General features: G+C 40.7%; 1 protein-coding gene across 4 annotated transcripts in view; it reads right to left on the bottom strand.

The window, feature by feature from the left end:
* Window positions 1-14,956, bottom strand: part of PAH (phenylalanine hydroxylase) — a 38,409-nt gene continuing 23,453 nt past the window's right edge. For all 4 annotated transcript variants that reach the window (XM_030453538.1, XM_008505341.2, XM_030453565.1 and 1 more), the window contains 9 exons: window positions 14,089-14,156; window positions 11,111-11,307; window positions 10,614-10,749; window positions 9,281-9,350; window positions 7,894-7,950; window positions 6,678-6,773; window positions 6,213-6,346; window positions 3,138-3,253; window positions 1-2,535 (listed from right to left, as the gene is read on the bottom strand). In XM_030453538.1, the coding sequence (XP_030309398.1) occupies window positions 2,492-2,535; window positions 3,138-3,253; window positions 6,213-6,346; window positions 6,678-6,773; window positions 7,894-7,950; window positions 9,281-9,350; window positions 10,614-10,749; window positions 11,111-11,307; window positions 14,089-14,156 (918 nt within the window). In that variant the 3' untranslated portion in view covers window positions 1-2,491. The remainder of the gene's footprint in view (window positions 2,536-3,137; window positions 3,254-6,212; window positions 6,347-6,677; window positions 6,774-7,893; window positions 7,951-9,280; window positions 9,351-10,613; window positions 10,750-11,110; window positions 11,308-14,088; window positions 14,157-14,956) is intronic.

Here is a 14,956-nt window from a genome sequence, read left to right as displayed (position 1 = left end):
TAACTAGTCAGTTCATTACACAATATTAATTTTCTTTAGCATGGAAATAAGAAGTCACCCACCAGGAAGTACTGTTTAAAATGCAACTTATTTGTACTATTTAAAAGATATATGCACAAGCTAGTTTGTTCTGCAAGGAAATCTACATTCAAAATTCCTCTGCTTTCAAAATCCTGACCATATAACTTTTTCCCATTTCTCAGTCCTGCTGAACAGCTCTGTTATACTGCTTTGGCTGGAGTTATTGTTCATGTAAGACAGCATGCATTAAGGGACACAGAATCAGGCATGTGGCATCAATAATCTTTAACCATTCTCCTTGAACATAAAAACCAACCATGAATCCTGTGTTCTCAGTATCAATGTTGATTTACTGCTGCTGTCACTCACAACAACAGCCAGACACAGAGGAGCTTGGAAAGCTGCCTGAAGATTAGTTTGAAAGACTTCACCCATGAGATGAAACTGTCTCTTTGTAGTACAGTTACCTGTTATATTGAGGGGGGGAAATACAGGCTACTTTCACACTGAAAAATACATGTTAAGCAGGTCTGAAAGATCTACACAGACGATTAAATGAGAGAGAGAGAGGGGTAAAAAAAAAAAGGGGGCGGAAGAAAAAGGATTCAGAGATAAAAAAGCTTACTTCAAAGCACTAAAATGATACCATTTTGCATAAGTATATGTCTATTGAAAAGGGTTCCAGCTGGTATGCTTAGATTAATGTTATTACCCACCATAAATACAATGGAAACAGCTGTACTTGCTATCTTCCTAAAGGATGATGCTAACATTAAAGCTCCATTGATTTTCAAACTACAAATACAAGAGTAGTACAATAGTAGGTATGAAACTTGTAGACTTTCAAATGCTTCTCCATCTTTGGGTCTTCTAACAGAAATGTGACTCCTGAACTACATTAGGATCATGATGCAGAAGTCTTTCAAGCTGGCAGTACCATTCTGCTTTGCTTTTGCTCCATTCCACTCCAATGGACAAGTGCTGATCTCCTCTCTCTTTAATCTAGGGAGCTACAAGTAGACATTGTACAATGTGAACCAGTCCAGAAGGACATTTAGCTAGTTTATGTGAAAGATATTGGATAAAATACAGAAATAGCTTTCTGGACACCCAAGATCTTCTCTCTCCATGGCTCAGCTATTGCATTAAGCTGCTTTTACCCTTGCTTCTATTTACTACCGTAGCCAAGCTGTACTCCAGGAGGAAAATAAATGCTTTAACTAAAAAGGGAGATTAAAGCTCATGTGAGAGAAGGAAGTAGACACCTAAAAGTATCATAACTTAGGAGCTGTTTTGAAAAATATCATTTCTGGGTTTAAATGCCCTCAGACTAGGACAAAGCTTAACTCAGGTCTTCAGTAGCTCTGCTGGGGACTCTAGTCACAGATACAGTGAGTTATGAGTTGGACAGCTCTGCTTTCTTCAGATGGATTGTAAGAACCACTTGGTTCTCTGTTCCCAAGGTGCTGGTATCCACCTCCTGGATTGCAAGTCCAGAAAGGTAGGGGACACCTTGTAACAGTGCTGAATGTAGCATTGTCAGAGAAGGACACACACATCAGAAGGTAGCCTTCACACATCAACCTTCCACAGTGACTACCTGATTATGTCCGCTAAGAGCTGTCTTGCCATTCTGTAAGTTGGTTGGTCCTCAATCAGCTCTGAATTGATGATACTATACAACATTACAGCCAGCACAACTCTGAGACAAGACTAATAAGGCCTTGATGCCCTGTTAAAAGATCTGTATTGTTTCTAGCTTGCACAAATTATCAACAAACTGACCACACATCCAGCTGCTAAAAGCCACATAGACTTTCCTTTAGGCAACTCTCCTCTGAAAGGACTGCAGCATACTTTCTGTCTTTTCCTCCAGCATCTCTGCTTTGGATCAATGACAATATCACATTTTTATGAAAAAAACCCAACACATTTCCTGATGGAGGTGCTTATGTATAAAAGTAGAGGTACAGAGGGCCAAGCAGTATATGTATACACCCTGAAAGGTGTAGAGTTTGAGACACCATGGGAACCTTGCACAAATGTGAGGGTTTGAGAGGAGAATGACTGTGAGACCAAACAAGGAGGCTTTGTCTGTTAGTCATTACCATCCTGTCTCTGGGCCTGGGGTGGTAATTCCACCTCACAGCTGCAGCAGACTATAGCTCTACATGGTGAAGATCTCCTTCTGTTAACCTTTGGGATAAGAGATATGATGGTTTTCCATAGAGTCCCAGAAATAAGGTGATTTTTTTGCAGCAATGGAGAAAAAATGGATTAGTGTCTGAAGGCCGAAAGAGTCAAGGGTCACCTGTGGATGTCTCTCTGTTAATATATAGTAATTAAGATCTATAACATAAGCATTCATGCAATACACTGAACGATAATAAACTGAGACTAGATGAAAACTGGTATTTGCACATGACATCTTCTAGTCAGTACCCAGCAATGAGCAGGTTACAATTAATCTTCATTTTATCTTCTGGAGGGCATTGCAAAGGATCCCCATCTCACCTGCAAAGGAAAGAATCGGAGCAGTTAATCCTACAGCTTGTCCATTTCTAACTCTCCAGTATATGTTTACCCTTTAGATGCATTCTCTGAAAGAATAATGTGAACAAAGAAGTGCTGGACTGGACACACTTTTTGGGGTCTTACTGGAATAAGGTTTGCAGTCAGCCCTTTGCCTTCATCAGCCATACAAGGATGGCTCACAGAATCAAGGTTGCTGACTTTTAGCAGCACAGCCAATGTTGGGGAAAACTTTATCAGGAGAAATAATAGAATGGCAAAAGGAAACGTGATTAAAAGCAAGTTTTCCTTTTCTGCCTTACTGAGAACAGGGAGAGTAACATGCCAGAATTCATCTCACAGCCCTCTGGCCTTTCCTAGTGACTAAAACTGGATATTTCAGAGGTAACAAACTACAGTCATGTGGAGATGCTATTTTGAAGCCTGACTAAAATTAGGAAGATTTGTACCAGAAATGAGATGTATGCTACTTGAACTCAGTCAAGCTCAGAGCATTGCATGCAACCAGATGAAATGTGCTTTGCAGTTGCTATTTCTTATCCAAGTTCTGAGGAATTCAAGGAAACAAATCTGTAGTTTCTTACTGTTGATGGTGTCAGCTAAGTTCTTCAGCTGCTTTGCATTGTCCAAGACTTCAATCCTCTGGGTGTAGGGATTGTACCGAACAGAGAAAGGACGAGGGATCGTTTGAGCAAATTTACTGTGGCAAAAATACAAAAAAACACACAAACTTGAAAAGCTTCTCTATGAAACTCACTATATACTATATTCTCTATAAACTCACTATTTTTTTGATGCGTGCATCTGATGAGGGAAATAACAAAACCTGTGAAAGGAAATAACTGAAATAATTCTGAGTGATCTGAGACCTACAGCATTCTGCAACACACTTGAATCTGCATTTGTCCTTACTGTCTTTATTTTTTTTCAAAAAGGACTAATTATGCTATTGGCATGGCAACACTGCTCCTGGTATAGGGCAACAATGTAGCTATTGGGACTTGCCAAACTTGAAAACATCTTTTCCTTGCAGTAATGCAAAATATAGGAATCCTGATCCAAGTTATAGGAAAGTAACATCAAGTACCTATGTCATTCTGGCATACCAGGATCAAGCATAATTCTTACTTCTGGCATGGCTGGTAGCAGCTTCCAGGTCATTGCAAGATAGTGGACTGAAACAGCATTCTTGCTACCCCCTATTTGCAGCCTTCCCTTCTGGAAAATAGTTAATTCTATTGCAGAAACACAAAGATTCTGGTATCTTGGGAAAACATTATTTGCATAACCACAGAACTGTGAAAAGAAGGACTCTGAATGGGATTAAATGGTCAGAGCTATTGTTCCAGGCTCCTTGTAGATCCCAGCAGGATACTGGCTTACATATCTGCTTCAGATTACTGAAATTATTACTGAAAGAGGAAGGAAAGCACGCAGGAGTTGATCGTGGAGTCCCACTACACAGGCTGTGACTCAGCATGATAAATCCCACATACCCAGAATACTGCAATATGCTGGATGCCACCTCCACGTTGGTCCTTCAGCTTAGTCCTAATTATTATCAGCTAGTGCCATTATCTCAAACAGTGTTCAGTGTGAGAAGACCACAAGGTGTGACAGTGGAAAAAAATTAAATTGGCTAGGATGAAAGTCTTTAGTGGCATCAGTCATTTTTCTAAGGGGAAAGATACGTATTAGAAGATTAGATTCTTCATCTCAGCTGAAGGTTAAGACTGTTGTTAGAAGTTGAATGCCTTAAGCTCAAATATGAGCCTGAGAATAATTTTCCAGGCAAGTTTTCCACTACATGCAAACACATATATCCAGGTGCGAATCATGAATATGAGCACTGGACCAACCTCCAGACCCCTATTTTAATTCAGCTGGTTTTCCAATTTGCTTGTTGAAACAATCAAAAAGATCATTTTTACAGAGTAAGGCAGAATCTTCCATTTTCTCAAGGAACTTGCTACTCAGTTAAAGAAGTAAACAGAGAAGATAGAAATTGTGTGTAGGATATTAGTAGCCCAAACCAGAATATTAGGCCAACTTTCTCAGTTATTACTCCAGAAAAAGGCCAGAAGGACAGGCTGCAGGTTTATGGTGACTGAGGAACCAGCAGGGGAGGTAACTGGGAAGACTTTGGAGCTGGGGAGTATAAGGTAGCAGAATATCTTGGGTTTTGGTATGTGTTTATCTGTAAATGAAATCAAAAAGAGACTGTAGGTCTGGGACAAGTCACTGTGTGGCATCTCCAACTGAAAACTTTGTTGAGTGTAAACCAAGGCTAACCCCTAGTGGCTTGGCTGACATCCAGAAATAGTCTGGTGGTTTTTTTAAACAGAAATAGAAGTATTGCTGTGAGGTGGAACCCAAGCTGAACCTCAAACAAAGTCTGAGCCATTCCTTTTTCAAGAACCAGAACTGAACCTGAACCATTATTTCAAAGCCTTGTTGGACTGGAACTGAATCTGTATTTCAGTCACAGATGACTGAAAGATTTACTGTGTAACCCTGTAGTCTTGTAAACACACTGCTGGTAGCAAGCTGGAGGCTCTGTATTAGGCTAACCACACAGGCCTCAGGACTGGATTTATTAGGCTTGCTTGCAGCTTTGTTTAGCTGTAACAATAATTGTCTAATGACCATGCAGCTATTACCTAATTTGTTCTAGTTTTTCTCAGTTCTGAATAACTGTGTTCTGCAATGCCTATCATTAGTAACTTTTATATAGGGAGGAATAGTAAATAGTTGTGCTGTACAGAGTGAACGAAGCCTAAAGTAATGATGGAGCTTAAAGGAGTAGAAGCATGGGCTAATAACAGAGGCCCTAAAAGTGCAAGTTTAGGATGATGTAGATTGTCCCTGTGCTATCAACAGCTCCCCACTGGCCAGCTATTGATGTTAAAGCAAATTTAAGAGTTTTAGCAAAAAACCAAACACCAAACAGGTTTAGAGGAAAGAAAAGGGACAAAGAAAAAATATATAACTTAAATTGTAGTCAGAAGTAATGTAGATTTGCAGACCAATGTAGAAAGAGCAAGATATTAGAAAACATATAAATGGCCTTGAGATGAAGAAGAAAGGAAGCATCAACTATATCCACCTCCTCACAAAAAAGAGGAAGAAGGCCCATTCATTAACTTCACAGCCCTGCTCCAAAAATCTGAAGATGCTGATTACTCAACAACTCTACCCTCCACCACCAAAAAGAAGCTGTTGATTTAAGACAAAAAAAATGTGTAAGGGATACCTTCCAAAGAAAAAGAGTAGATACTAGGAGATACTTTTCTTTTCTTTTTTTTCCTTTTTTTCTGGTTTGTGAGAACTTATAAATGTGATTTTGGTAAATAGACTTGTTTTGCATTAATTACCTTACTTTGACCATAAGTGCTAGTGGCACTGCATTGGAAGAACAATATTTTTTTGTTGTATTTTGCTTTTAGAGATGAAACTCTTAACTAGACTCATCACAAAATTCATGTATAATGTGTGTTCCCCTTATGTATGTGACAAATGCTTATGGTCTTCAGGCACTGCACAACTTTTTTTAATGCATCTCAAAACATTACTGTCAACGCAAGTCTTGATATGGTAATTGGATCCATTGTATTGGAAGCACACAAGAAATTGCATCTTATAAGGAATGGCTGGATTACCTTAGCTTGTCTTTTGCATCTTTAAAACTTTCAGCAACGTAGTAGACAGGCTGGAACTCAGTAACAGGGTACTTTTGCACAGAAGTCTTCTCCAGGACAAGAGGCTGAATCTCAGGCTTACTTGATAAACAATACTGCGAGCAAAGGGATAATAGATTTATTGCAGTTAAAAAGTGTTTGCATTTGCTGAGAAAGAAAGATGGAGCTACTGAATACCACCTAGTTTCAGGCAGGAAAGTTTCCTGTGGAAAACAATGGCAATGTCACACACTAGGAAAGAAGCCCTATGAGTTCCTTGTGTATGCATACACTGGCATTAATAAACATTAGAGCTTTTCAGTGTAGTGCAACATTTCATGCTATCCAAACCCATGATGTATGAGGCAAAATAAGGATCTGAAGACTTCTGAAGAGAAATTTCAGCTATTGCAAACACATTTGAAAAGCTGTTTTTACAGAACACACCTGCAGCTCCCCAAATGAAGACAGCAGCCCTGCACCATAGGCCTTCAGTGAATCACCTTCCTTACATAGTCCAAATTCCACCGTAAACCAATAAACCTAGCAAGAAAATGAGACAGAAACATGTGATTCCTTTATGAAAAACAGCAGGTGCACCTCACTGATTTTAATACATTTGGAGTTTACATTTCTATTCAAAATCATAGAATCATAGAATCAGAATCATAGAATTATAGAATCAGCTGGGTTGGAAGTGACCTCTGAGATCATTAAGTCCAACCCTTGCTCCCTTGCAACCCAAATGCTACTATGTGTTAAATATTAATGGTATAAGTTACATAAATGTCCTCACAGACCAAAATCCTTACCCTGGAAGGGGCACGGTGCTAGACTCAATGTGCCTGCAAATCAGTCTGGCTCCCTGACAAACACAGTTGTGTTTTGCTGTGCTTATATTTGTCAGTAGAGCAGAAACAATGAAACTATAGCAATAAAATTTCATTTTGGCTGGCTAACTCCATTGAAGTTTGAACCTTATTTGATTGAAGTTTGTTCTATTTCACACAGAGTGCATCTAGCTGCAGCAGCAAGAGAAGGAATAGGCTTTTGGTGGAATATTGTTGGAAGATGGTATATGACTGACCTTGACTTCTTGGTCTGTCATTTTGAAGGGATGCATAGTCTGGCTTAGAAGAACTATCTCATCTATCAGAAGCAGCACATATTGTGCAATGCTTTTTCCAGGTGAGTTGGGACTGCAGACACTAATCTCATAATCATATCCTTGTTTTTAGTTGAAGTGTGCAATTCTGTGTCTCATTAGTCTCGGAGCAGGACTCAGATGTACCCCACTGACTGCAAAGGACAGTACCTGCCTGGCAGAGTGGAATAGAAGGGACACTCACAGGTAGAACTAATGAAGCTGCCTCCTTAAATTTCCTGTGGGGATGTAGTAATATGTAATCTCTTCTTGCTCAATATGTTTGTGCTGGAGGAAATCTTGTCTGGGCTTCTGTCTTTAATCACAACTGTCACTTTGAATAAGAGGTGCCAAAGTTATTTTCCTTTAATGCAACTGTTTCAGGGTGGGGTTCTCCAATCATGGACTTCACTCTGTTCCCATTCAGCTCTATGGGAGTTCTATCAGTGATTTCAGGGGCAGCAGAATTAAGTCAATACAGGGTGCTTTGGAAAACTGAGCTCTCATTTATTAAATTACCGTAGCAAGTTTCTCGATGAAATCATCCGGAGCTCCCAGAGATGCCAATCCAATTTCCTGTAACAATAAACCATTATTCTTCAAGCTGTTTATTGCAAACATTCTTCCTGTCTTGTCTTATGTAATTTCTCACATTTTAAATGTTACCATCACTTACTACCACACACAAATGTTTACAGGACATGTTCTTATCATGCAAGATCAATTTTAATCCAGAAATCTCTCCAGAAATGAACAAAGGGTCCTGTTCAAATGTCATTTACAAGGCATGATCCTTTGTGTCTGATACAAAGCTTACTGAGGCCAAAGAAGATTTTTTCTTGTTTTAACAGGCTTTTGATCAAGCCTAAAATGCACACTCCAGAGAATGATACAGTCAAGATAAGGTAAATCATTCACATCTATACACCTCAAATATTTCTTTGTTTTGATGGGCCCTGACTGCAGTTTTGCTGAGGCTTTGAATAAGTTTTTTTCTGAATGACAAAGAATGATTTAAAAGATTGTATTTGTACCGTAGGAACTAATGGAGACTTTTCCAGGAGGTATGAATAGCTGGATTCAGAAGACAGCCACACAAGACTGTATATAACCAGGTACTGGGTTGATCCAGTGGGGGCTGTGCAGTACAAAGTCAGAACCTCACACACAACCACACCAAGAACATGGGAGCAGCCATCACTGTGTCAAATCCTACTAAGCCACAGTGCCATCTTGAAGGAAACCCCAGTTCTGGGAAGGGACAGAACCTGAGGGAAATACTGAGCTGTTCCCTTCTTTCCCTTTTCCTCTCCTTTCCTTCCTCACCTCCGTTCCTCATCTCCCTCCCTCCCTCTCTCCCTTCCTCTCTTTTTATGTTTTCCAGTAAGATGCAGCCAAAAGTTTACTCCTTCACATAGGTTTGGCTTCTTTTCCAGAGACATTAACACTACCAAAGAGCAAGCTTCTCTCCAGCCTTCACCCGTGCTTGCAACTGGGACACTTCCCCTCTTTACTCAGCCTGCCCTGTGGCTTCAATAGAAAACCAAACAAAACAAAACCTTCACTTTCCCTAACATTTGAACTGCAGGGTGGGGTAATAATTCATCTGACTCACGAACCATTTGACTTTGCTCAGAAAGATCAACATGTACAAAAAGGTTTTAGATGATGGCTTTGCAAAGGCCTTGTCTGTAAAGAAACAGCTCACACAAGACTGATGTTCGGAGTTTGAGTATCTGAGCTCACCTAAGTGATTTGTGTCAAGATTTTGAGCAACAAATAAATTAGCCTCAACCATTCTTAAGCAGTATGCTAATAAACATGCCAGCCCTCATAGCTCTTGATTCATGCCTCATAGCTCTGCTGTGTTCAATTATCAAAACAGTGAAATTACTCAGCAACTTACCTGGGAAAACTGAGCAAAACTGGGATCAGCAAAAAGAGGCACATGTCCTAGCAGCTCATGGCAAATATCACTGCAGAAAAATATGACATCTGAATAACTTCAATTTAGTTCATCAATGCTGGATGAATGCCCTATAGTCAGCATATAGTCAGGGGTGCCATGCATTTGCTCCTACTGGCAAATAATGCTAAAGGTTTGTGGGAAAACATTCTGCCCTAAAAATGATCCTTGTGATGGAAAGTCTTGCACACACTGGGGTCTTCAGTGCTTTTATCATCATTCAGCCCTCAGAGGAAGCATGATACCATATTTCTTTTTCCTTATGGAAGAAAACCGTCCATTTAACTGCCCACTCAGCTAAGAAAAACCTGGAAAGAAATCTGGGAACGTGGACTTTTCAGTCTCAAGGACAAGAAACCTCTTTATATGAAGCTCAGGCTACTAAATCACACTATGGTGTGAATAAGCAACTCAAGAATTCAACTCTAGTCCATGTTCAGGCCCACAGCCTCCCACTGGGAAGTGTAAGTCTGCCCTTCCTCAGGTAGGACTATTTACATCACAAGTTGAAGCTGGCAGATGGACAGACATGTTTGTGAAAGAACTCATATAAGGACTATGAGATTTTTCAGACAGGACTCATTTAGTGAGATGGAAAGGGGACAGGAATAAAATGCTCCCAGGAGAGCAAGATCTATGGAAGATGCTTCAGCCTGTCTTTGTGCACAATGAAAATAAGGTGAGGAGAACCAGGGAGAAAAATCAGAAGAATGAAGAATAGAAAAATGGAGGGGGAAGGAAGGTTGTGTGAAGTAGGAGGCAAAGAAAGAAGTAGGAGAAAAGAAAGAACTGCAACAATATGAAGCATGTCTTAAAAACAAGTGGACAAGGACAATAGACAGGGATAGGGATAAATATTACAGTATAAAACTGAAAAAAAGATAAGGGATCAATGATCTGGGCTTCCTCTATCTTGCTGCCAGAAGTTTGTTTACAAAATGTTGAGTCATTTCTGCAGTAGATTTTGCACCACTGTTTGGGTGCTAATAGCTAAGCTAAATGCCTTTTTACACTGCTCCCTCGCCTCCCAGGCAAGAATGCTTTCAGTAGCAAAACTGTGTGATTAGTCCCATAACTTTCAGAAGAGGATGCAGCTTGTTAAAAAGACTAGAAATCTCCTGGGAATATTTTAAGAAGAGAGTAGTTGCTTGGCCACCCTCCACCAGCTCTGTTCCCAGGAGTGTCCCAGAGTCCCACACAGTTGTTATCAGCTGGGATGACCCTGCTGTTAATCTGCTGCAACTTTACAGAATTTCAGTGCCAAAACACTTACGGCTCTGGAGTGTACATGGGTTTGGATGCATGGCGGATATACTGCGTAGAGTGAAATACTCGGAAAGCCAAGCCAGCCAAGAAATCCCGAGAGGAGAGCAAACCTGCCACAGGACGCAGGCGAAATCCAGTGCAGCCTGAAGGGACAAAAAATGACATCATAAAAACAGCTAGTGTGCTTCATTTATCCTTATCTGGACTCCTCACAATTACAAAGCTTGTTACTTGTTTTCTTTGCTCTCCTTACATTAAATGGAGTTTAGCTGTGAAAGATATGGGAATTCTCTACCCATGTGTTCCACCATCACGGTGTCTGAGCATCTGTAGCATCATACCCCCAGAAATCTTAGAGAGAGACCCAGATCACAGGCCAAGTGATGTGTCCAAACACCACAAAAAACCCATGATAAAGCAGAGACTGCTTTTCCATCCCTGGAACCACCACCCCCACTGAAAGCTAAGACTTTTCATTTGTTTTTTTTCATGCTTCAAACTTACTTTGCAGGAATTTTGAAACATCTTCAAGCTGGGGAATGTTGTCCTCCCGGTAGCCGCAGTATTTCTCCAGCAATGGGAACACGTGGTTGTGTTCATAACAAGCATGAGTTGGATAGAGACTCTTCAGCTCCCTGAAGACAGTGCCCCATGTTTTCTTTTCTTCTTCCGTGTAGGTGACTCGAGGAATAACTTGGCCACTGGAAAGAAAATAGATGCCCTTCATAAGAGCGACAGAAAAAATGTCTTATGCCATTAGCACCATAGTCAGGAGCTTTAGATGGGCTGGGCAGGAGCTGCTGCTGCAGGAGGGTCAGTGCCTTTGTTCTGACACACAAGTGCAAAGGAAGCCTCACTTGCTCCAAGGCACAGGCTGGGAAAGATTTGACTGACCTCAGCTGAGATACTGCCCTTTAGACAACTCCTTGCACTATTGTGGCAAAAATAAATAATTGCCCGTTTGTCTCACCAAGATGTTCTAAAAATATTTGCTGGCTGTTGGCTGTAATTTATTTGCATTTCTACATACAGAGAAGATCTTTTATTTCTTGCTCTAGCACACATTATTGTTTTGGTTGCAATTTTTTGGTTACAACAGGAAAACCAATAGCTCCGGAAAACTCCATTTCTTAGAGGGACAGAGAAATTCTGATGTGTGCTTTATGTTGTAACAGATGCAGACTCCAGCCAGTTTGACTTTCTATTATCATGATGAGTAATTTTGAGTCAAATCCCACCCTCAGGCCTCCATATACTTAACTCATGTTGAAGCTAGCAGGAATTAGACAATCACAAGCAATGCAGTTTGGCTTCCTGTGAACAGCCAGTTTCTTGGCAATAATGGTAGGGCCATAGGTGAATTCAGCAGCTTTGAAAAATCAAAGGGTTTTAAGTAATTTAATAGGGTTAACATCACTGCTGGAATACTGCTGGAGCTTTCCAAGCCCCAGAGACACATTGTTAAAATCTTGATGACACCCCACCACCTCCCACTCCCTCATTTTTTTTTCCTTGAGCCTCAGGGCAGCTCCTCTGGAGCACCATCATTTTCTTTCTCTACGTATCAGCTCTCCTTGATCTGTGGAGCTTTAAACATTATGTTGAATTATGAGGATTGCTGGGGAGTTGTTGTTCCTTTAGCACTCCTGACTAATCCCCAGTCACCTTCCAGGGCTACAGGGGGAAGCTATGGCTTAAAAATCTTTGAAATGTCAATTCAGAAACTTCAGAGATCAACAGGGCCAGAAGCAAAGGAGGAAAGAGAGAAGAAGCAAGCTAAAAGCAAAGAAAAGAGAAGTCAGGGAAATTAAGCTTTCAACAAAAACAAACAGTAAATGTATCTGGAGAGTAGGCAAATGAGCAGAGAAGAAAGGCAAAAACAACAGCAGACAGGAGAACAAAATAGGTATAAAAGAAGAGACGTAGAACATGATGAACTGATGGCAGGAGGAAGAGCACAAGACAAACAACCACAGACCAACCTCACCTTTACAGCTGATTTCATAGCTATGCACGTTTGCCTTTTCAGATGCTTCCCATGAAGCTGTCCTTTGCCTGCTGCCCAGTTCTCTGCTTTTCTGTCCCCCTGTGCTAAAGATACCCCTTTGATCTGTCCTCCCCAGTGTAGACCCTGAAAGGCCACATGTAACATCCAGGGCGAGGACATCACAAGATTCATTTGGGTCTTCCTGAAACAATGCTCAAAGTCACAAAACACACACCCCTTCTTTCCACAAGACCCACAAGCCCAGACATGGGTTTTCACATGCTTATTGCTCTGTTACCAAGAGACCTTGTTGGAAAGTCCAAGAACTTCACATAGAAGGTGTTTTGGGGACATAGATTCAGACCTTTATAGGCCCTGTTTCTACTGTGTCTGATGATCTGCATAAAAGACTAAGTATGAACTAGTTACACCTTGGAATATAATGTTTTCAACTTCCTAAAATGGTTTCAGTTTGTATTTTGAGGGTGGGGTGTTAACATGTTTTTTTGATTTATTTCTATGTAGGATTTGATGAAAGCCTGCAAACCAAAGACAAGAATTTGCTATCCATTATGCAGAAAAGGTAAATATTCTGTCAGATACCTACAAATGGGCATTAGATCCATCTGCATCTGGCCACAAATTCTTATCCAAATCTTCCAAATATAAACTAGGGTTCTGACTTTTTTTGCTTTCCATCAATCAGTCCAATTTTGTCTCTCATTTTGTGATTAGTTCATTAGCTCTTTGGCTCAGGGACTATCTTTTCATTGCAGTTCTGTGCAAAGTGGAGACCTAAATGTACAACATATGTTACTTTATCCTTTGCAATCACCATTTTTACCAGTCTCAGCAAGAACGAGGTCCAGTAGTACTAGTGTAAATGTGTGAGTGGCTCTGAGAACAGAATTTTATCTCCTCCAGATTAGATCACTGAAAGCAATCAAGCAAGCCTCTTGTGACTGAGTTTATCATCTCTATTAATTTATTTTTCTTGGGAAATGAGAGCCCAAATTGCTGATTGCAGCTGGGTCAGACATGATAGAAGTAGAGTATCAGGAGTTGGATTAACATCAGAACCATAAGTTATTCATTATTTTAATAGTGTATGCAGCTTCTGCTTTAATGTAAATGATAGGCACTCCTCCCCCAGACCTGATTTAATGGGGAGAATACCAGAAACAGTTTTGTTCAATGCCCAGGTCTTTGTAGTAGAAACAGAGTCTGCTGCTCAATTAGACAACAAAGCCAGGGAAGAGAGGTGTTGGAGGGAAAGAATAGAGGCAATGCTCTCTTCTGAACGTGTGCCTGGAACAATTTTCTTTTGTTTTACTGCAATTTGGGGATAAATGCATGTAACAGGAAAATTTAAACACATGGCAGGGCAAAACAACAGCAGGTAGATGCTTGTGGAAAGATAGGGATTTCCAGCAGGGTGAAAGCCCTAGGAGAGGGCAGATGTAGGCTGGCTCTCTACCATGCACTGAGCACTCACTGTCTGTAGTTGTAGGCAATATCGGCAAACTCTTTCCTTCGGGCCCGGTACACAGGATCTTTGAACCCCTAAAGAGAAAGAGTGATAGTCAGTTCCTGTCTAAGTGCAGGTGGTGGAGAGCCTTTGTCTCAACAACCACCTCTGGACACCACTGGTGCACTCCAAGAAGCAGAGGAGAGTGAGCAAGCCTTCATCCTGCCTGGCCCTGCTGCACCCTGTGGAGACCTAAATGTAGGGCTCCACAAACCTGCTCCTCCCCTATCCACAGGGCCAACAGAGCAAGCATTCAGCCACATCATCCCAGCACCTCTCAGCCCCCAGATCTTTTCATTTTCTCATTTCTACTTGATAAAAAAAAAAAAGAAAGGGAAAACACATGCTTCTTTGCAGCACCAGCAAAGTGCTGCCGTAAGAGAAATAGACCTTGTTAACAGCACTCAGATAACCAAGTCCTTCTGGGTTCTCAGGAAGCTTGTTGCAGCTCCTTGCAGAGCTGCACTGGTCTAGAGGAGCAGAATTAAAGCATATTCCAAACACACTCATCAACTCAGTCAGAATTTTTAGGCAGGCTTTCTGCATGAACCACGCTTAAAGGTGCTCATTTTCAAAATGTTAGAAGAACACTAGCACTTAGCAGGCCAAAAAGCTCTGTTTCTACTACAGATTCAACCATTTGAAGGGATTTAGTTACGACAAAGAATGTCTAATAGACCTTGTGGCTTGGACCTTAATCTTTGCATCTAATTACCAATAAAATCAGGAGTAAGAAATATAATCTCTAAATTTTCATCTAGGATATTCATTCTCCTATTCCATTGTGCCTGATATTCAGAATAAAATTTCCTTAGGGGTAGGTGTCTTCACCACC

This window comes from Calypte anna, chromosome 1, assembly GCF_003957555.1.
Source record: "Calypte anna isolate BGI_N300 chromosome 1, bCalAnn1_v1.p, whole genome shotgun sequence".
In the NCBI taxonomy this organism is placed as follows: domain Eukaryota; kingdom Metazoa; phylum Chordata; class Aves; order Apodiformes; family Trochilidae; genus Calypte; species Calypte anna.
This window is presented reverse-complemented; position numbering and strand designations above follow the sequence as displayed.